This window comes from Pristiophorus japonicus, chromosome 2 (assembly GCF_044704955.1).
Source record: "Pristiophorus japonicus isolate sPriJap1 chromosome 2, sPriJap1.hap1, whole genome shotgun sequence".
In the NCBI taxonomy this organism is placed as follows: Eukaryota; Metazoa; Chordata; class Chondrichthyes; family Pristiophoridae; genus Pristiophorus; species Pristiophorus japonicus.
Window position 1 is genome coordinate 107,573,521 of NC_091978.1, and position 21,265 is coordinate 107,594,785.

At 41.6% G+C, this 21,265-nt stretch overlaps 1 protein-coding gene across 1 annotated transcript in view; it reads right to left on the minus strand.

Annotated features, from left to right (window-relative positions):
* LOC139231492 (potassium/sodium hyperpolarization-activated cyclic nucleotide-gated channel 1-like) overlaps positions 1-21,265 on the minus strand; it is a 347,416-nt gene that overhangs the window by 222,653 nt on the left and 103,498 nt on the right. Inside the window, exon 3 of the mRNA XM_070862514.1 lies at positions 3,573-3,734. Within this exon, the coding sequence (XP_070718615.1) occupies positions 3,573-3,734 (162 nt within the window). The remainder of the gene's footprint in view (positions 1-3,572; positions 3,735-21,265) is intronic.

Below are 21,265 nucleotides of genomic sequence, written 5' to 3' on the forward strand. Positions count from 1 at the left end.
GAAACAGATGTCCTAAAAAAAAATCTGTTGTACAGAATCTGTAAAATTATGCCAGAAAAGTAAGACCAACAATATTGCTAAAATGAACAGTTGGGACAACAGCATTTTGCATTCCATTGAAATGAATGAGAAGCTGTGCTTTGAGCTATAGCAGCACTGAGGTGCTTAATAATTTTGTTTGCCAATCTGTCTTTTTCACAATTTATTAATATTTTAATCTAAAAACGTTTTGCATATTGTTGGAGCTCAAATGATTGGTTAAAGAGTCTACTCCTCTTAATTCAAAGTTACTAAGGTCAAATTAACTAATAATTAGATTTTGTAAAACATTATGTATATTCCCAATTTGTTATGTTATTTACATTGTTTAATTCAAATAAAAGCAATTTTTGGAGGGAGCAGATAACAAACAATGAACTGTCAGGTTTAAGCTGTACTGATGGGAAGTGTTCAATAGATTGATTTTGTTAATATTTATTTCTATGCTGTTTATCTGACTCTTCAAAAGCAAAAAAGAAATCATGCTTGCAATCAATCAATGATCTTTTTAGTTGAGTTCTATAACTATGTAAACACGGTGGGGTGGGTTGTAACCCGGAGCGAGTTTTGGTGGGAAATAGCTCCGGGGCAGGAAGCCAGAGTGGCTGTGCAGGGGATAATTGGGCGGCCAGGCCATCCCCAGCTTGCACGCAAGTGGCGAAGAAAGGGTTTCGGGAGGGTTGCACGGGAAGGCAGGGGGGGGGGGGGGGGCTGGGTGGTGGACGAGGGAGTCTAAGGAAGGGGAGGCTACGACTATCTTTTTGGGGCCTAGAAGACAGGAGAGGCCCTCCAAGGTTACTTGGACCAGCTGCAAATCTGCTTCAGCCAGGCAGCAAAGCGGCTGCAGTTTCCCTACTCAGACCCCAGTTAAAATACAATCAGGGTCCTATTGATGTAATAGGAACTTGATTTGTATAAATTCTTGAGGGCCCCAGCTGTTTCAGTGAGGTGCCTCATGCCCCTGCTGAACCCTGCAGGTTAAGTGCGGAAATGGCACAAAAGGGTCGAATAAAGATTGAGAAAGTAAGCCCAAGCATTCTGCTGGGCAGGTAAGGTTAAAATCAACCCTGATATGGAAATTGATGTGGGACGAGAGGCATACTTTCCTGGTTGTCCCCCCCTCCCTCTCGGTATTCTATTTTCAATTTTTTCTTGCTCGGGTCCCCATGATTCCTATATCAGTTTATAGTCAAGGGGAGCATTCTGGTGTCAAATTTCTGATTACTCTCTTTTTTCTTTAAATCACATCAAACCATTCCATGTGTGTATTATGTAAACCAATGCCAGAGGATGAAAAAGGTCATCAATTGGTACATAATGGAGTGAGAGAGACAAAAACCTAGGATATAAGTTTAAAAAATGCAGGGTTAGCACACTGCATTACATTATCAACGGCGCATGTTGCACTCAAGTGGCATGAATGTCATTATTCTACAGTCAACAAGTACAGAAATCAGCAGAAGTGCAACTGAAAACACCAGCTGTAGAAGTCATAGAATCATAGAATCTTACAGCACAGTCGTGAACCAGTCGTGCCCATGCCGGCTTTTTGAAAGGTCTATCCAATTTAGTCCCACACCCCAGCTTTTTCACCATATTTCTGCAAATTAGTCCTCTTCAAGTACATGTCCGATTGCCTTTTGGAAGTTACTATGTAATCTGATTCCATCACCCTTTCAGGTATTGAGTTTCAGATCTTAACATCCCTCTGTGAGAAAAAAATTCTCCTCATTTCCCCTTTAGTTCTTTTGCCAATTATTTTAAATCTATGACCTTTGGTTACTGACCCACTTACCAGAGGAAACAGTTTCTCCCTAATTGCTCTATCAAAGCCCCTCATAATTTTGAATACCTCTATTAGGTCTCCCCTTAACCTTCTCTGCTCTAAAAGAGAACAATCCCAGCTTCTCCAACCTCTCCACATAACTGAGCTCCTTCATCCCAGGTATCATCCTGGTAAATCTCTTCTGTACCCTCACCAGGACCTTGACATCTTTCCGAAAGTGTGGTGCCCAGAATTGTACACAATACTCCAGCTGAGGCCTAACAAGTGATTTGTAAAGGTTTAGCATGACTTTTCTGTTTTTGTATTCAATGTCCCTATTTACAAAGCCACGCATCCCATAAGCTTTCTTAACTGCCTTATCAACTTTCCCTGCCACCTTCAAGGATTTGTGAATATACATTCCCAGGTCCCTCTGCTCATGCACCCGTCAAAATAGTACCATTTAGATCATACTGCCTCTCTATGTTGTTTCTTACAAAATGTGCACCACTTCACACTTATATGCATGCATCTGTCATGTGTCTGCCCATTTCACCAGTCTGTTTATGTCCTCCTGAACTCTGCTACTATCCTGTTCACTATTTACTACGTTGCCAAGTTTTGTATCATCTGTAAACTTTGAAATTGTATCATCCGTAAACTTTGAAACATACTCTCTATACCCAAGTCCAGGACAGTTATATATAACAAGAAAAGCAATGGTCCTAACTCCAACCCCCATGGACCCACTGCATATTTCTCTCCAGTCAGAAATGCATCCATTGAGGACTCTGCCTCCTATTCCTTAGAAAGTTTCATACTACCACCATGGGCTAGAAACATAATGATTAAGGAACTCTTCTGTACACATTTTAGGAATTCTTCACCCTTCTTGCCCTTTACTCTGCTATTTTTTTCTCCAGTTTATATTTGGGTAATTGAAGTCCCTTACTTATATATTTACAATTTACTGAAATTATTTTGCAGATTTGCTCCTCTAGCTCCTCTCACCATTTGGGGGTCAATAGTAAACACCCAGCAATGTAACAGTTCCTTTTCTGTTCCTTAACTCTAACCAAATAGATTCAGTCCTTGAACCATCTAGCATATCGTCCCTCTGTAGAAGTGTAATATTATCCTTGACCAATAAAACCAGCCTCCACTCTCCATCCCCCACCCTGTCTTTTTTCCTGCCCTAACCCTCCTGAGTACATTGGAGCCAGGAATGTTTAGCTCCCATTGCTGCCCATGCTTAAGCCCCGGTCTCTGTTACAGCCACTATATCATAACCCCATGTGGCAACTTGCGCCTGCAACTCATCAACCGTATTTCTATCGCTCCTTGCATTCCAACATCATGCTTCTTGGCTTTGCTTTTTTCCTCCAATTCCTGCTCTTTCTACACTATTCTTTATTCTGTTGCTGTTTGTTTCTCCTAGTTTTGTATGCACTGTGTCTCTCCTCTCTGCTGCTACATCCTGGTGCCTCGCCCCCCTGCCAAATAAGTTTAAACTCTACCTGTTCAGGTGCTATCCATCCGGCTTGTATAGACCCTTTCTGCCCCAAAATTGGCACTCAGCTCAAAATTCTGATTTAGCTAATAAATGCAATGTCAGTCTTTAGTAGAATCAGGTCCCAAATCTTGAAATCTTTCACAGGATGATCCCAGCGCACATATACACATACAATCATTTAAAATGGGCTCTCCTCTGGGCCATTTTTCAAGAAACCCTTAGAAATATACATTAAAAAAATGTAACAATACTTACAACCATACCATTTAGGGACACCCAACAATCAGGGGGAAAATCCTGAAGTAACGGAACTAGAAACTGGAGACAACCGTCCCAGTGGCATAACAGAAGCATCATTCCAATGAGATTAAATATTCTCACCACTGCACTGGCAAAATCATATGTCATATGGAAAATCTGAAAGGGTAATACAGAAAGAAATTAGGATTTAACACTTAGTTTCTTTGGTAAATTTTGTCACAGATATTCTTAGGATATTGAGCGAGAACATTCAGATGCCTTTGGATTACAGGTGCAGTGCAGCTATGGTTGTCTTGACATCGTAACAAATGGTATCACACTGCTGCCACATTGAATTCCAGGCTGTTGTCCTACATTTTGCTGGCAATACAAAAGGTAAACCAAGATAAAAAGGCTGTACAGTAATTAATTTGACAAAATCACAGGCTGTGAAATAACATTTGCTTGATCCTGTGCCCTACAACGGAACCTTCATTTTGTGTAGAAGTTCCCATTTCAGTATGCAACAGTTATATTCACAATTAGGAAAGGACATTCTGTTTGTTTCCACCTTTGATTAATTGAAAGCATTATAAATGAGGAACTGATTATCCAGCAAGGCATCTTTTCCAAGAATTCTGATAATTTATTAAAGCAAATAAAACAAGTTCAGTTGTTTAGTGACAACTACGCATTATTTTCCTTATTGTTCCCCCAAACAAGACAAAAATTTCCCGGGACATTGAAATAAAGTATAAGAACATAAGAACATAAGAAATAGGAATAGGAGTAGGCCATACGGCCCCTCGATCCTGCTCCGCCATTCAATAAAATCATGGCTGATCTGATCATAGACTCAGCTCCACTTCCCCGTCCCCACCCCATAATCCCTTATCGTTTAAGAAACTGTCTATTTCTGTCTTAAATTTATTCAATGTCCCAGCTTCCACAGCTCTCCGAGGCAGCGAATTCCACAGATTTACAACTCTCTGAGAGAAGAAATTTCTCCTCATCTCTGTGTTAAATGGGCGGCCCCCTAGTCTAAGATCATGCCCTCTAGTTCTAGTCTCCCCGATCAGTGGAAACATCCTCTTTGCATCCACCTTGTCAAACCCCATCATAATCTTATACGTTTCGATAAGATCACCTCTCATTCTTCTGAATTCCAATGAGTAGAGGCCCAACCTATTCAACCTTTCCTCATAAGTCAACCCCCTCATTCTCAGAATCAACCTATTGAACCTTCTCTGAACTGCCTCCAAAGCAAGTATATCCTTTCATAAACATGGAAAACAAAACTGCACGTAGTATTCCAGCTGTGGCCTCACCAATACCTTATATAGCTGTCGCAAGACTGCCCTGCTTTTATACTCCATCCCCTTTGCAATAAAGGCCAAGATACCATTGGCCTTCCTGATTACTTGCTGTACCTGCATACTATCCTTTTGTGTTTGATGCACAAGTATCCCCAGAACCCGTTGTACTGCAGCACTTTGCAATCTTTCTCCATTTAAATAATAACTTGCTCTTTGATTTTTTCTGCCAAAGTGCATAACCTCACACTTTCCAACATTATACTCCATCTGCCAAATTTTTGCCCACTCACTTAGCCTGTTTATGTCTTTTTGCAGATTTTTTGTGTCCTCCTCACACATCGCTTTTCCTCCCAACTTTGTATTGTTAGCAAACTTGGTTACGTTACACTCAGTCCTTTCTTCCAAGTCGTTAATATAGATTGTAAATAGTTGGGGTCCCAGCACTGATCCCTTCGGCACCCCACTAGTTACTGGTTGCCAACCAGAGCATGAACCATTTATCCCGACTCTCTGTTCTCTGTTAGTTAGCCAATCCTCTATCCAAAGCAAATATATTACCCCCAGCCCCGTGAACTTTTATCTTGTGCAGTAACCTTTTATGTGGCATCTTTTCAAATGCCTTCTGGAAGTCCAAATACACCACATCCACTGGTTTCCCTTTATCCACCCTGTTCGTTACATCCTCAAAGACTTCCAGCAAATTTGTCAAACATGACTTCCCCTTCATAAATCCATGCTGACTCTGTCTGACCTAATTTTGCTTTTCCTAATGTCCTGCTACTGCTTCTTTAATAATGGACTCCAACATTTTCCCAACCACAGATGTTAGGCTAACTGGTCTATAATTTCCAGCTTTTTGTCTGCCTCCTTTTTTAAATAGGGGCGTTACATTTGCAGTTTTCCAATCTGCTGGGACCTCCCCAGAATCCAGGGAATTTTGATAAATTACAACCAATGCATCCACAATCCCTTCTGCTACTTCTCTTAAGACCCTAGGATGCAAACCATCAGGTCCAGGGGATTTATCTGTCTTTAGCCCCATTATCTTACTGAGTACCACCTCCTTAGTGATTGTTATTGTGTTAAGTTCCTCTCCCCCTATAGCCCCTTGACTGTCCACTGTTGGAATATTGTTAGTGTCCTCTACCGTAAAGACTGCAACATTAGCACACTGCCTAATACACAGCAATTTAAAAGTCAGTAATGAAAATGAATAATGAACCTTTAAAGTTTTATTGGCCTGAAGGTAAAATTAATAATTAAAATTAGCTGGTAGTTAACATACAGAGAATTCAGCAAGGGACCAATGTCTAAATCATAATTTTGTGCTTGGTGCCAGCTGGATCATTCACCTTTCGGTGGTGTGAGAAAGATGTTCTCAGGTTCATCAAACAACTGACTTTGCACATGCACTCTTCAGTATGAACAGCGACTGTACGAAGATCCATTGTACTTTGTGAGCTTTATGGCACTATGAAGAGTTCCCCAGTATGAATGAGTTTGATACAGTCAGTGTTAAATTCTTAGCTGGCACTTGAGTGACTCAATTTGCTTGGTCATCAAAAGATATTTGTTCAATGATAGTGTTACATTGTTAATAAAAATCATGCAAGAATGCATAATATCTATTGAAGTCAGCTATACTATATCATATGATTGAACTAAGCATGCAAGTTTGATCCCGCAGACACAACTTAACTAGAAGTAAAGAATGGAGTTTTTGTTTGCAGGGAGAGTTGTGTGGAGTAACCTTGGTATGAAGAATAGGAGGACAGACAGCATTCGACAGAGAATCCGGAAGCATTAATCCACGGAGGCTTGGACATCTTTGTGATGTGGGAAATTTTCAACACTGGTCTTGGTGCATGGAGCAGGAAAGGATGCTGATCTTACTCACTTAGTTCTCCTGGCAGGTCCACATCACCTCTCATGAAGGAAATTAAAAGCTCCATGCTCAACACACATTGTCATCCAAATTCTGGATACATTTTAATATCAACAAAAGCCAATGGGACGATACTAACAGTAAAAAAGGCTAAAACACAGGTTAGCATGTCAGGCCACATCTTTGAGCTGATCCCACAGTGCTTGTCAAAATGTGAAGACCTGTCAGTTTGATGAGTAATGCTCACATTTTGTATGTGTAGTATAACTGGCCTATCAAATGCTGGTTTCATAGGAAGCATTTTGAAAAGGATATTTCAATGTCAGAGTGCTCTGATGAAGAGCGACAGCACTGGAGAATGGGAGAATTTTTATTTGAACCGAATGACCGTTCCAACATTCCCATCAGGGACACTACCATCAGTTGCAATTTAGCACTTTCACAAACTGCTGTGAGGACAGACACCTTGAAATTAAACTGTACAAAGATTAGCCTGTTAAGAAATTTTTTAAAACTTGCATTAATATAGTACCTGACCACATCCCCAGGATACCACAAATCACCTCACAACCAATAAATTACTTTTGAAGTGCAGCAGTCACTGTTGCTCTGTGAGCAAATGCAAGAGCCAAATTTTCACACAGCAAACTCCCACAAACAGCAAGCAAGATAAATTGGCAGTTAATCTGTTTTTGGTGGTCCTGTTTGAGGGAGAAATGTTGGCCAGAAATAACTACCTGCTCATCACTGAATGGCACTATGGGTTCTTTTCTGTCAACTTGAGCAATCAAAAAAGGCCTGAATAATATATCATCGGAAAAACAGCACTTCCAACAATATCATAGTCCCTAAGTACTTCACTGAAAGGTCACTCCATGATTATTTTCTCAGAATCTAGAGTGGGAGAAAACCCACAAACTTCTGACTCAAGAGACAAGAGTGCTATCAATGAGGAAAGGAGACACTCTTAATACATTGTAATACCTCTGTCCCCTACTTTAACCCATTAGCCCATTTAAACACTAAACATAAGGTTTATCTCTAGGAAAGTTAAAATCCAAGGTAATTTTGATTGTGATTTTTGATACAGACCTTGTTTTAGATTTATACCAGCTGCAGTTCGCCATCAAAATTAATTGATGTGAGAATGATTTTGAAAAATTGAACATTTTCTAAACTGCAGTGATTTAATCCCATAACAAATTGTTAATAATTATATTTATGTTTTTTGCTTCTTTATTTTTCAATTTTCCAATTGCTTGACTGTCTGTATTATCTATTTTTTTCTTTCCATCAATTATTTTGTTTTTTAATTGATTACCTCACTAATCACAGTCTACCAAAAATACTCTACTTTTTGAATTTCCCCATGCAGAAGAAAATGTCAAGGAAGGAAAAAAAATCACCTATGACAAAACAAGATATACCTGCAATGACAGTTCCCCATCCAACTAAATCTCTACCCTAAACCTGGCTCTGATGTTGCCTCTCCCTCACTCCCATGTGCAATATCCAGTAGGTGTACGAACATTCTCAAAAGACTGGTGCAGCAAGCATTCCAGTACCTTTGCACATAAACATTCTTCTTTTGGAACTTTGATTTTAATGTTTCTTCAAATCAATTTCTAGAATGAGTGCTGCCATCTTCTAAAAAACATAAACATTGACAAAGAATTATCTTTAACATTACCCTGTTGTCCATTTCTGTGGACTTTTTCCAAATATTTTTATCTAAACTGTGAATGATGATGACATCATTGGGGACCAAGACCCTCTCCCACTTTGATTTACCCTGTTGCTTGATATTCTTGTTTCTCCTGTTAGGCCTCTGTAACACTCTCCTCTGTGCCTCCTCATTCCTCTCCCACCAAGGTGCATTCATTTTTGCTTCCTCAATGCACTTCAGAATTCCTCTACCCTCTGTGTATCTCTCTTCTCTGATGTGCTTCTATATCATTACACCCGCTATACCTTTGTGTCGCGCTCCCCACAAAGTGCATTTATGTCCCTCACTTTCCCAATGTGCCTCCATGTTGCATCCCCTTCAATGCACCTCCATTTCTCTCTCTTCTCCTGATGCACTTCATTTACTATCTCGTCTCTGCGAGTTCCTCTCTTCCCGATGTGACCTCAGCTCCCTCCTTTGCCCAATTTGCTTTGGCGTTCATCTCCCATCAAATTTGCCTCCATGTCACTTTCATAGCTGGAAAGGGGACCAAAATATGAACAAAAAAGTGCAAGATAGGGCACGGGCACAAAGCTGTATCATGAGCCATGATAGGAAGAGGCATCGGGCAGTACCAGAGAAATAATGGTACCCATAACACGGAGCCAAGCATAAGGGCTTATTTATATCATGGAGTGAGGATACCAGCATCAGAAAAAAATAAAGGTGGTCAGAATCAGAGGCAAGAGCATACATCAGGGAGTGGAACAAATGAGAGTTTAAGACGGTCATAAGACTAAAGAGCTAAACTGTTTATTGATCTTCAAATGTTTAAATAATGCTTTAAACATTTAAATCATGGAAATGGCAGAAACTGACAGGTAATGTTCCATGATCTCCTGTAATGGTAAAGACAAGGGGGACGAAATTCCCTAGCGCCCCGATTGGGAGTGGTAACTGACTCGGCATGGGACTTCCTGCACCCGGCGCGGAAGTCCCATTCCGACTCTGGAATTGCAGATACCGCCCGTCAGAGGAAGTGGAATGCAATCTCGCATGCGCCACTTCCTCTTGGGGTGGGTTCTGAGGTGGTACTGGGGCACGATCGTGGATGCTCCGCGTAGCATTTCCCCTCCACTTCAGTTAAAGGGGCGGGCCGTTGCACACTCTGCCGGGCCTTTGATGGTCTCCACTAGGCCACCAGGGTGGCGTGGTGCCAAAACAGAGTGCTGGACTGCATGATAGTGGCCCGGACCATGCAACCGAAGAAATCATTGGACCGACCAGTGAGTTGGCCAAGCCATCAAAATGGCGGAGCGGAGCGCTCCCCAGCTCCCCTTTAACTTCCGCCCCGCTGGTGGATGTCGGCCCGGTTCATGACTGGCACCGCTCGTGGGGCACAGGGCAATATGCTCCATGGCGCAGAAAGATGTGAGCGCACAGCATTAAGGGACGCTGCACATGGCAATGATGTGGCAGCCCCTCCGCTAACTCCAGCGCAGCGCAAATTCGCGGGAGCCAGTAGCGCCCGCCCCCCATGATACCGGGCAAAAAGTGTTTCGCCCCCCGTTAGCGCCCCCCCCCCCCGCCGCCCTGCCTCGAAGACGCCAACAGGGTTCACAAAGAGGGGCTCTTTTGATAACAAGGCGTGTAGACCTTTAAAATATTGTGTTCCTTAGTTTCTCATTTATATTTGTGCAGTTATAATGAAAAATATATCATGGCTACACTTTCGCCAACCGAGGCAGGTCCGGTATGGCGGGGTCGATAGTGCAATAGCCTGTTCTGTTGAAGTGATTTTATGATGATTGGGCTTGTTAAGCCCGCCCAGCTAGGGTCCCAACCAATTAAAAGGAAGCAAGTCTGATGGCGTCATTTGATGACGCATCATCAGCCAGTTTCCTTAAAGGGACCGTGCTGCAAACACTGACAAGCACTGTACAAAGGTGCATGGTTGCACCCAGGCTTGTGCTTATGGAGGGAGTCAGAGCACAAAGGGACGTTCTCTTCCCTTACAATGGGCAGAGGAGACCTCCCCAGGAGACCAATGCAGCCTGGTTGCAAACTGCACAGGGGGGCACAAGAATGGATGTCATCTGGAGGACTTGGCTGTAGTGGCGCAAACCTTTCAATGATCTCAGTGGATCCCAAAATGTTACTGCAAAGCCACACTCAACCTCATCCTGCTGTGCCACTCATCACATCCCCATCAGTCTCCCTCCCTATCCTACTCCTGCACATGTTTACTCAGACCAATATAAGCTTACAACGCAAGCTCGAGGAACAGCACCTCATCTTTCGTTTAGGCACTCTACAGCCTTCTAGGCTTAACATCGAGTTCAACAATTTCAAAGCGTAACCGCTGCCATTCTTTGGCTCCCTTTCCCCCCACCTCCCCGCTCCCCGAGCCTGTTTCGTTTTTTCTCCTTGTCTCTAATGGCAGCTGGTCATTATCCCGTCATTCACACCCTTTCTTGACTAATGTTTTTCTAACTCCTGGCATTACCATTTCAATTTGGTCTATCATCTCTTTTGTCTCTCTAATCTCTCCTGTCTTCCACCTTATCACAGACCTTCCCTTTTGTTCTTTGTTCCACTCCCCCTTTCAGTGCTTGTTAAGAATCTGTTCTTTTTGAACACTCTCCAGCTCTGACGAAAGGTCATCGACCCTCTGCTTTCTCTTCACAGATACTGCCTGACCCGCTGAGATTTCCAGCATTTTCTGTCTTTATTTACTCACACCAACTTACCTTGCAACTCCACCCATCCCTCTCTATCTGCATTATCACTTCTCCATCTCACTTGCCACCCCTCATCCTAGAGCAAGCATACCAACGAACAGCACACAAGTGTAGGCACTTGGGTGTTTTCGCTAATGTTCATGTAACGTGATGGCGAACATTCAAACCTTTATTTTCAACACTTTGCGTTCTTGAACAGATTGGAAGTCGCTTTGTGAGTTGCAGTTAATAGTCAGACATAAGGGTAACCAACCGCCATCCCCACCTCCCCCCGTCCCCCCCTGCAATGGTGATGAATGTGAAAAGAATGGCTTGGGAATTGCAGGGATGCTTTATGGTGTTGGTGTGGAGTGGTGCCAACCTGGTGCATCATGTGGCAGCCGGGGTGTACAGTGTCAAGTGAAGTAAATCTGACCATGGTGAGGCCATCCCTGGCCTCCCAGGCAGCACTATGATCGAGTGCTGATGCCCTGTGTCCTGTGCAGCATCAGTTGATTGCGCAGAAGGTTGGTATTGTTGTTGGTGATGCTGGTATGCCTGGTGATGCTGGTGTTGGGCTGATCATGGTGGGATTCTGAGGACTAAGGTGACATTTTTTCAAGGGCACCGATGCTGATGGCATAGATGACAGGGGAGATTGAGATGACAGAAGCGATCTGCCAATAGTGAGAGTTGTTGTTCCAATGAAGTGACACTGGATAGAGAGTTTGCTCTAAACATTTGCTAGCTGCATAAAGCTCAGTCTGTCATCCAAGCGCAGTAAGCAACTGCTTCTAACCTTGGAAAGTGAAGACCTATGAAATAGGAGCTTTTATAAACCATTTGCAGCTGTCAAGTTAAGAAATCATTCCATGCTGACACAACACCTGATTTCTTACCTGACATGATCCCCGAGCAGCGGAGAAGCCATTGGCAACCTCTTAAAATCTAACAGCGAGTTTAAAATGGTTTTTAATTCCTGTTACAAGCTCTCAATAATCTAAATTGCCTTCCCCGCCACTTGGTGTCGGGTATGTTCAGCGCAGACAGGAGGCGGGTTGGCAGCAGGGTCCTGACACGCTGTCAATCATTTCAATTTGCCAGCTGACCCGCCTCCAGTCTCATCCTCTCAGCGCCGGTAAAATTCCAGCCCATGTATTTGCTTGGGTATATCCTGGTTGTATAGAGTTGGTATCTTTGTATTTTTGTATTTCTTGAAACTCTATTCATGCCTTACTATAGCGCAAGGTTTGACTGTAGTCAAAAGTTGTAATAGTTATCATGAAGTGGACAAGAAAAACACAAATATTTAAACCTCACACAAACTCACGACTATATTCGAGTGCTGTTTGAATCAAGAATTTTAGGCATACCTATACAGAAAATTCAAGTTAAAATTCTATCCTCAACACTTCACAAAGCAATGATTCCATGAGCAAATTTCTTCCTGCCCTGAAAATGTAAATCCAACAAAACTCCAGAATATCAAATATTACAACTATGTTATCCTTTGATTTTATGTCATTTTATTAGAATGCAATGAGCTATTAAATTATGCATGATTGAACAAAATTATAATTTTACTTTAAATTGGTGCAACATGCATATCTGTGAAAACTGTCACGAGCCTAATAGTTAAAGGCAACATGAGTCTTTTAATTTTTTTAGAAGGCTTTTGATGACAATCACTCTTAAAAATATGCCTGCCCTTTTCTGGTTTCATATTTTCTTATGCTCTAACTCAATCGTTGAAATCATATGATATAAAATTGTCGACTTGTAAAACACATCACCAGCATGAAATGGCTGACGATGTACCAGCTGCAAATTCTTGGTAATCAGGAGTCTTGAGCAATGGTGTCACTAATTTACACCACAATCGAAATCATCTCATTCAGCTTGCACTCTTCTATTTTTACACATTTATAAAGTGCAATATCGCTGAGTATATAATGACATATTGAGAATGAATGGAGGCCCTACTTTTACACAGAAAGCCAAATAAAAATAAAATGTCACACAAGTACACATCTTTTATAATAAAAACAAAACAATAATTTAGCATATACAACGGTAAAGACAATCACACAAGACAGAAAGTCATGGGTTCAACTGCTACTCCAGAGACTTGAGCACACAGTACAGTACTGAGGAAGTGGTGCACTGCTATGGGTGCCGTTTTTTGGATGAGGCAGTAAACTAAGGCCTTCGCAGGCTGACTTAAAAGATCCTATGGCACTATTAAAAGAGCAGGGGAGTTCTCCAGGTGTGCTGGGCAATATAAACAAGCCAATAACTGACTCAATTGCCTCCCCCACCGTTGCGTGTTGGGTCTGGTCAGAGCTGACAGAGCCAACATTTGGGAAAGGCGTGTGGCGGTGGGGTGACAGCGGGACCCGACCCGTTGTCAAAAAAAAACATTTTCCGACCCACCACCAAAAGTGTCCGCTGACTCGCTGAAAAATTGCCCCCTATGTATCTATCTGTCAATGATTATAATGATTGAATTCCCCACCTCATTCAATTTTGTATTAACCCCTGCTGCTATTCCTTTACTCAGGTTGGTTATCTGTCTTTGTTTCATCTATTTCTTCCAACATGACATATTCCAAGGCCTGAAATCTATTTAATATTTCTATTACCTCACATAAAATCAAATTGACCAGTAATTCTCTCTTTATTCTTTTGACTTCCTCGCATGACCCTTAAGAACATCTTAACAGTACATCAATAACCACACATTTTCTACCATTGCATTATTTACGTTAAACTATCTAAACCCTTTAAAATAATACAAGAAATTGCAATCTATTTTGTGTAAAGATATCATACACTTTTCCTGATATAGGATTTCTGTAGCTTCATCTGAGCATTGGCACCCATCATTTTTAAAATGTCATTAAGCATTTATTATACTCATTTATTAGCTGTAACAATGACCCTGACAAAAACAGTGGTTAGCATATTTTGGTTGCTGAAACAAGTTAAAGAAAATGCATAACACTTCCATGAACTCCTGCAGTAATCAAAGAAAGTGTCCAGAAGTATATTATTAAACAGCATCAATTACACCATTCAACATGTAATTTAGTATTCAATATAAATTAAGAAATTTAAATCATGTTTTATTCAATATTGTCACTTTGTCACTTCGTTGGTGAAAAAACAAGTGACATCCTCTGCAAAGTGAGAGTGCCCTGCAAAGTGACCCCTTCCCAAAAAGGAGGGGTAATTGATGGTGGATAGGCAATGGCAAACATTTAAAGATCACATCGATGCAACAATTGTACATCCCTGTCTGGAGTAAAAATAAAATGGGGAAGGTGGCTCAACAGTGGCTAACAAGGGAAATTAGGGATAGTGTTAAATCCAAGGAATAAGCATATAAATTGGCCAGAAAAAGCAGCAAACCTGAGGACTGGGAAAAATTTAGAATTCAGCAGAAGAGGACAAGGGGGTTAATTAGGAGGGGGAAAATAGGGTATGAGAGGAAGCTTGCTGGGAACATAAAAACTGACTGCAAAAGCTTCTATAGATATGTGAAGAGAAAAAGATTAGTGAAGACAAATGTAGGTCCCTTCCAGTCAGAATCAGGTGAATTTATAATGGGGAACAAAAAAATGGCAAACCAATTGAACAAATACTTGGTTCTGTCTTCACGAAGGAAGACACAAGTAACTTTCTGGAAATACTAGGGGATCGAGGGTCTAGCGAGAAGGAGGAACTGAAGGAAATCCTTAATAGTCAGGAAATTGTGTTAGGAAATTGATGGGATTGAAGGCCGATAATTCCCCAGGGCCTGATAGTCTGCATCCCAGAGTACTTAAGGAAGTGGCCCTAGAAATAGTGCATGCATTGGTGATCATTTTCCAACAGTCTATCGACTCTTGATCAGTTCCTATGGACTGGAGGGTAGCTAATGTAACACCACTTTTTAAAAAAGGAAGGAGAAAACAGGGAATTATAGACCAGTTAGCCTGACATCAGTAGTGGGGAAAATGTTGGAATCAATTATTAAAGATGAAATAGCAGCACATTTGGAAAGCAGTGACAGGATCGGTCCAAGTCAGCATGGATTTATGAAAGGGAAATCATGCTTGACAAATCTTCTAGAATTTTTTGAGGATGTAACTAGTAGAGTGGACAAGGGAGAACCAGTGGATGTGGTGTATTTAGACTTTCAAAAGGCTTTTGACAAGGTCCCACACAAGAGATTGGTGTGCAAAATTAAAGCACATAGCATTGGGGTAATGTATTGACATGGATACAGAACTGGTTGGCAGACAGGAAGCAGAGAGTCGGGATAAACGGGTCCTTTTCAGAATGGCAGGCAGTGACTAGTGGGGTGCCGCAGGGCTCTGTGCTGGGACCTCAGCTATTTACAATATACATCAATGATTTAGATGAAGGAATTGAGTGTAATATCTCCAAATTTGCAGATGACACTAAGCTGGGTGGCGGTGTGAGCTGTGAGGAGGATGCTAAGAGGCTGCAGTATGACTTGGACAGGTTAGGTGAGTGGGCAAATGCATGGCAGATGCAGTACAATGTGGATAAATGAGAGGTTTGGTGGCAAAAACATGAAGGCAGACTATTATCTCAATGGCGGCAGATTAGGAAAAGGGGAGGTGCAACGAGACCTGGGTGTCATGGTACATCAGTCATTGAAGGTTGGCATGCAGGTGCAGTAGGCGGTGAAGAAGGCAATTGGCATGTTGGCCTTCATAGCTTGGGGATTTGAGTATAGGAGCAGGGAAGTCTTGCTGCCACCAAGGCCCCACCTGGAATATTGTGTTCAGTTTTGGTCTCCTAATCTGAGGAAGGACGTTCTTGCTATTGAGGGAGTGCAGTGAAGGTTCACCAGACTGATTCCCGGGATGGCAGGACTGACATATGAGAAGAGACTGGATCAACTGGGCTGTATTCACTGGAGTTTAGAAGAATAAGAGGGGATCTCATAGAAACATATAAAATTATGACGGGACTGGACAGCTTAGATGCAGGAAGAATGTTCTCGATGTTGGGGAAGTCCAGAACCAGGTGTCACAGTCTAAGGATAAGGGGTAAGTCATTTAGGACCGAGGTGAGGAAAACTTCTTCACTTAGAGAGTTGTTAACCTGTGGAATTCTCTTCCACAGAGAGTTGTTGATGCCAGTTTGTTATACATATTCAAGAGGGAGTTGGATATGGCCCTTACAGCTAAAGAGATCAAAGGGTATGGAAAGAAAGCAGGAAGGGGGTACTGAGGTGAATAATCAACCATGATCTTATTGAATGGTGGTGCAGGCTCGAAGGGCCAAATGGCCTACTCCTGCACCTATTTTCTATGTTTCTATGTTTCAATTTAATACAAAAATCCCTCCTGCAATAAGTGAAAATCAACAGCCTCTCCTCCTCAGCCTTTCTCACTCTAAATAAATTATAACCTTTTCTCCAGTAGACTCATGATAACTCATGATATGCAACAAATCCTCCCAATAAGTTCAATTGTATCTGATCATAAACCCTCTTAACTAATGGGACTTCTGAATGGGGGCTATCACTAGGTGTCATCCAGCAGTGACTGAGCTACATAAATCCTTTGAAACTTATAACAAATAACAGTCTTCGAGATAACACAATTCTAAATCTGGATATTCTTTTGTCGGGACTATAATGAGGCATCCTGAGATAAATATATTTTTACAGTAAATACATTTTCAATAACATCAGCTAACTTAGCACAACAGGCGGTACATCCTATGACTAACAGTCTTGATTTTCAGAAGACTCAAGTACTACCCCCAGCGATTTGTGACTCAGTTCCAAATGGAAACAATATAACAGGTACTGGCTTACAATTCCTAGGAGTAGGTTTTGCCCAGAGAGTGAAATAATGTAGGACAACAATTTTATTACCAGCACATTGTACCATTTTGTGTTCTTGTACATTGGTACTTCCTCAGTATATTTTCTGCTATTCACGAATGTTAACTAAAAGACAGCATGAGCATAAAACAGGTTTCTCCACTGTATAATGAAGCTGACAGATTAATTGGTTAGAAAGAAATGGCACAAAAAACAGTGGTCCAGTGGTGGGAGATAATTAAACATGAGATGAGTACTGTGCAAGTTAGATCATTTCTGACCAGGAGTAAAGGAGTATGTAGAAAGGCTGATATTTCATGGATAAATAGAGAGATTGGAGAAAAACTTATGTTTGAAAATAGAAAGAAGATAAAGAAATAATGAGAAATCTAAAAATTATAACAGGAAAGTAAATAGGGAGTAGGAATAAACAGGTGATCAAATTTTAAACATAGCAAAGGGACAATCTATGGACAAACAGCACCAACTTGCACTTGAAAGTGAGAATGGAGGTGCTTTCCAAGGATTTCACCTCCGCTTTAAAGTGAAAGGAGAAAGTGACTTTTTTTTTAAATATCAGGATATGGGTGACATTGGCAAGGCCCAGATACATTGCCCATTCCCAATTGTCCTGGGAAGGTGGTGATGGGCCTTTTGGTGATGGTACTCCCACGATGGTATTCTGTCAGAAATTCCAGGATTTTGAACAAGGAACAGTTAAGAAACAGGAGTACGACAAGTCAGGATGGTGTGTAACTTGGAGGTGATGATTTTCCCATGATCCTGTTACTTTTGTGCTTCCTGGTGGTAGATAACAACATAAGAACATAAGAAATAGAAGCAGGAGGAATAGGCCATTTGGCCCCTCGAGCCTGCTTTGCCATTCAATAAGATCTGACCTTGGCCTCAACTCCACTTCACTGCCCACTCTCCATATCCCTCGACTGCCTTATCGTTCCAAAATCTGTCTGTCTCTGCCTTAACTATATTCAATGGCCCAGTTTCCACAGCTCTCTGGGGAAGAGAATTCCAAAGTTTCATGCCCCTCTGAGAGAAGAAATTGTTCCTCATCTCCGTTTTAAATGGGTGACCCCTTATTCTGAAACTATGTCCCCTAGTTCTAGATTCTCCATGAGGGAAGCATCCTCTCTGCATCTACCCCCTCAGAATGTTATACGTTTCAATAAGATCACCTATCATTTTTCTAAACTCCAATGAGTACAGGTCCAACCTGCTCAACCTTTCTTCATTAGGTCAATCCATTCATCTCAGGAATCAACTGAGTGAACCTTCTCTGAACTGCCTCCAACGGAAGTATATCCCTCCTTAAATAAGACCAAAACTATATGCAGTACTCCAGGTATGGTCTCACCAACCCTGTACAGTTGTAGCAGGACTTCCCTACTTTTATACTCCATCCCACTTGCAATAAAGTCTAACATTCCATTTGCCTTCCTAATTACTTGCCGTACCTGCATGCTAACTTTTTGTGTTTCATGCACAAGGAACCCCGGATCTATCTCTCCCCATTTAAATAATAACTTGCTTTCTTATTTTTCCTACCAAAGTGGATAACCTCACATTTTCCCACATTATACTCCATCTGCCAAATTTTTGCCTACTCACTCAGCTTATCTATCCCTTTGCAGATTCTTTGCGTCCTCCTCACAAATTCCTTTCCCACCTATCTTAGTATCATCAGCAAATTTGGCTACATTGCACTCGGTCCCTTCATCCAAGTTATTAATATAGATTGTAAATAGTTGAGGCCCCAGCCCTGATCCCTGTGGCACCCTACTAGTTACAGTTTTCCAATCTGAAAATGACCCATTAATCTCGACTTCCTGTTTTCTGTTAGTTAGCCAATCGTCTATCCATGATAATATATTACCCCAACCCCGTGGGCTCTTAACTTGTGCAGTAACCTTTCATGTGGCACCTTATCGAATGGCTTCTGGAAATCCAAATACACCACATCTACTGGTTCTTCTTTATCCACCCTGCTCATTACATCCTCAAAGAACTCCAGCAAATTTGTCAAACATGATTTCCCTTTCATAAAACCATACTGACTCTGCTTGACTGAATTATGATTTTCTAAATATCCTGCTACTACTTCCTTAATAAGAGACTCTAACATTTTCCCAATGACAAATGTTAGGCTAACTGGTCTATAGTTTCCTGTTTTCTGTCCCTCTCCTTTCTTAAATAGGGGCGTTACATTTGTGGTTTTCCAATCCGTTGGGACCTCTCCAGAATCCAGGGAATTTTGGTAGATTACAACCAATGCAGCCACTATCTCTGCAAACACTTTTTTTTAAGACTTTAGGTTGCAGGCCATCAGGTCCAGGGGACTTGTCCACCTTTTGTTCCATTAGTTTGCCTAGTAATTTTTCTCTAGTGATAGTTTTGATTGTTTTAAGTTCCCCCCTCCCAATAGCCCTTTGATTATCAATTATTAGAATGGATTTAGTGTCTTCTACCGTGACAATCAATATAAAATATTTGTTTAAAGTTTCTGCCATTTCCCTGTTTCCCATTATTAATTCCCCAGTATCATCCTCTAAGGGACCATTGTTGACTTTAGCTGCTGTCTTCCTTTTTATATACCTGTAGAAGCTCTTACTGTCTGTTTTTAAATTTCTTGCTGGTTTATTCCAATAATCCATCTTCTCTCTTTTTATTATTTTTTTAGTTGTCCTTTGCTGGTTTCTAAAAATTTCCCAATCCTCTGGTCTTCCACTAATCTTCACAACATTGTATGCCTTTGTTTTCAATTTGATACCATCCTTTACTTTGTTAGTTAGCCACGAATGGTTCATCCTTCTTTTTGAGTCTTTCTTTCTCATTGCTGAGAGTTACGAAATATCTCCTTAAATGTTTACCACTGCTTATCTACCGTCTTACCCATTAATCTATTTTCCCAGTCCACATTAGCCAACCCTGCCTTCATACCTTTGTAATTGCCTTTATTTAAGTTCAGGACATTAGTTTGAGACCTAACTCTTTCACCCTCAAACTCAATTTGAAATTTGTTGTGGAGCTGGTAGCTACTTTAAAAATAAGTGAGATGCATTGGTGCCTTGCATCCTGTCGATAGTACATACTGATGATACAGTGTACCAGTGCTGGAGGTGATCAACAGAATCCAGTGGCTGGGACACCGATCACGCAAATAGCTTTATTATTGATGTTGTTGAGCTTCTTGAGTGATGTTTCAGCTGTACCCATCCAGGCAAGTGGTGAGTATTCCATTGCACTCCTAATTTAAGTCTTGTGGAGAGAGATCTGGAGCAGTCTCACACAGCCCAGGACCGGCTTTTATAATGTTAAATTTTGTGCATCAACGAAACTGTGAATGGGCTATGCAGCCCCTTAAAGGGGCCCCACACCACCCAAAAATGAAGGGGAATATTGGTCTGGAGATGAGCTACATATGGCAGAATACTCAACCTCTATCATCCTCTTGCCACGCTGTTGATATAGGAGATGCAGTTAAGCTTCAGAGTAATGGTGACCCCCAGGTTGTGAGGGGCTCAGTGAGGGTGTTGCCACTGAAGGTCAGAGAAGTGGTTGGGCCTTTTCTTGTTGGAAGTAAGGACTGCCTGGCACTTATGTGGCAAAAATGTCACCTGCCACTTGTCTGCCTAAGCCTGGATGTTGTACATGTCCTGCTCTAGGCTGACATGGGTTGCTTCATTAGCGGAGGAGTTGTGAATGGAATTGAATGCTGGTGCACATGTCTTCAGCACCATAGCTGGGATGTTGTCAGAGCCCATAGCTTTCACTGTGTCTAGTACACTCATTCACATCTTAATGTCACATGGAATGAAACAAATTGGCTGGACACAGGCACTTATGAACTTATGATGGTGAAGACATCAGGAACAGGCCAAGTGGGATTATCGACTTGACACTTTTGTCTGAAGACACTTGTAAACACTTCAGCTTTATCTCTTCCACTGACATTAGGCTCCCCTATAATTGAGATGGGGAATTTTCATTGAACCTTTTGTTCATGTTAGTTGACTCGTTGGCCACCACTATTCTTGACTGGATGTGGTAGAGCTACATTAATTTGCTCTGATCTATTGGCTGTGGGACTACATAGCACCATCTGAAGTCTGTTGCTTTTGGTGCTTGGTAGTCCTTTGCTGCAGCTTACCTTAAGGAATGTCTGTTGTTGCGTCTGGCAAGCCCTTCTACTTGTCCCAATATACCAGGTTTGGTCTCCCAGATTGATGATGGTAGAAAAATAAGGCATGAGTCAGGT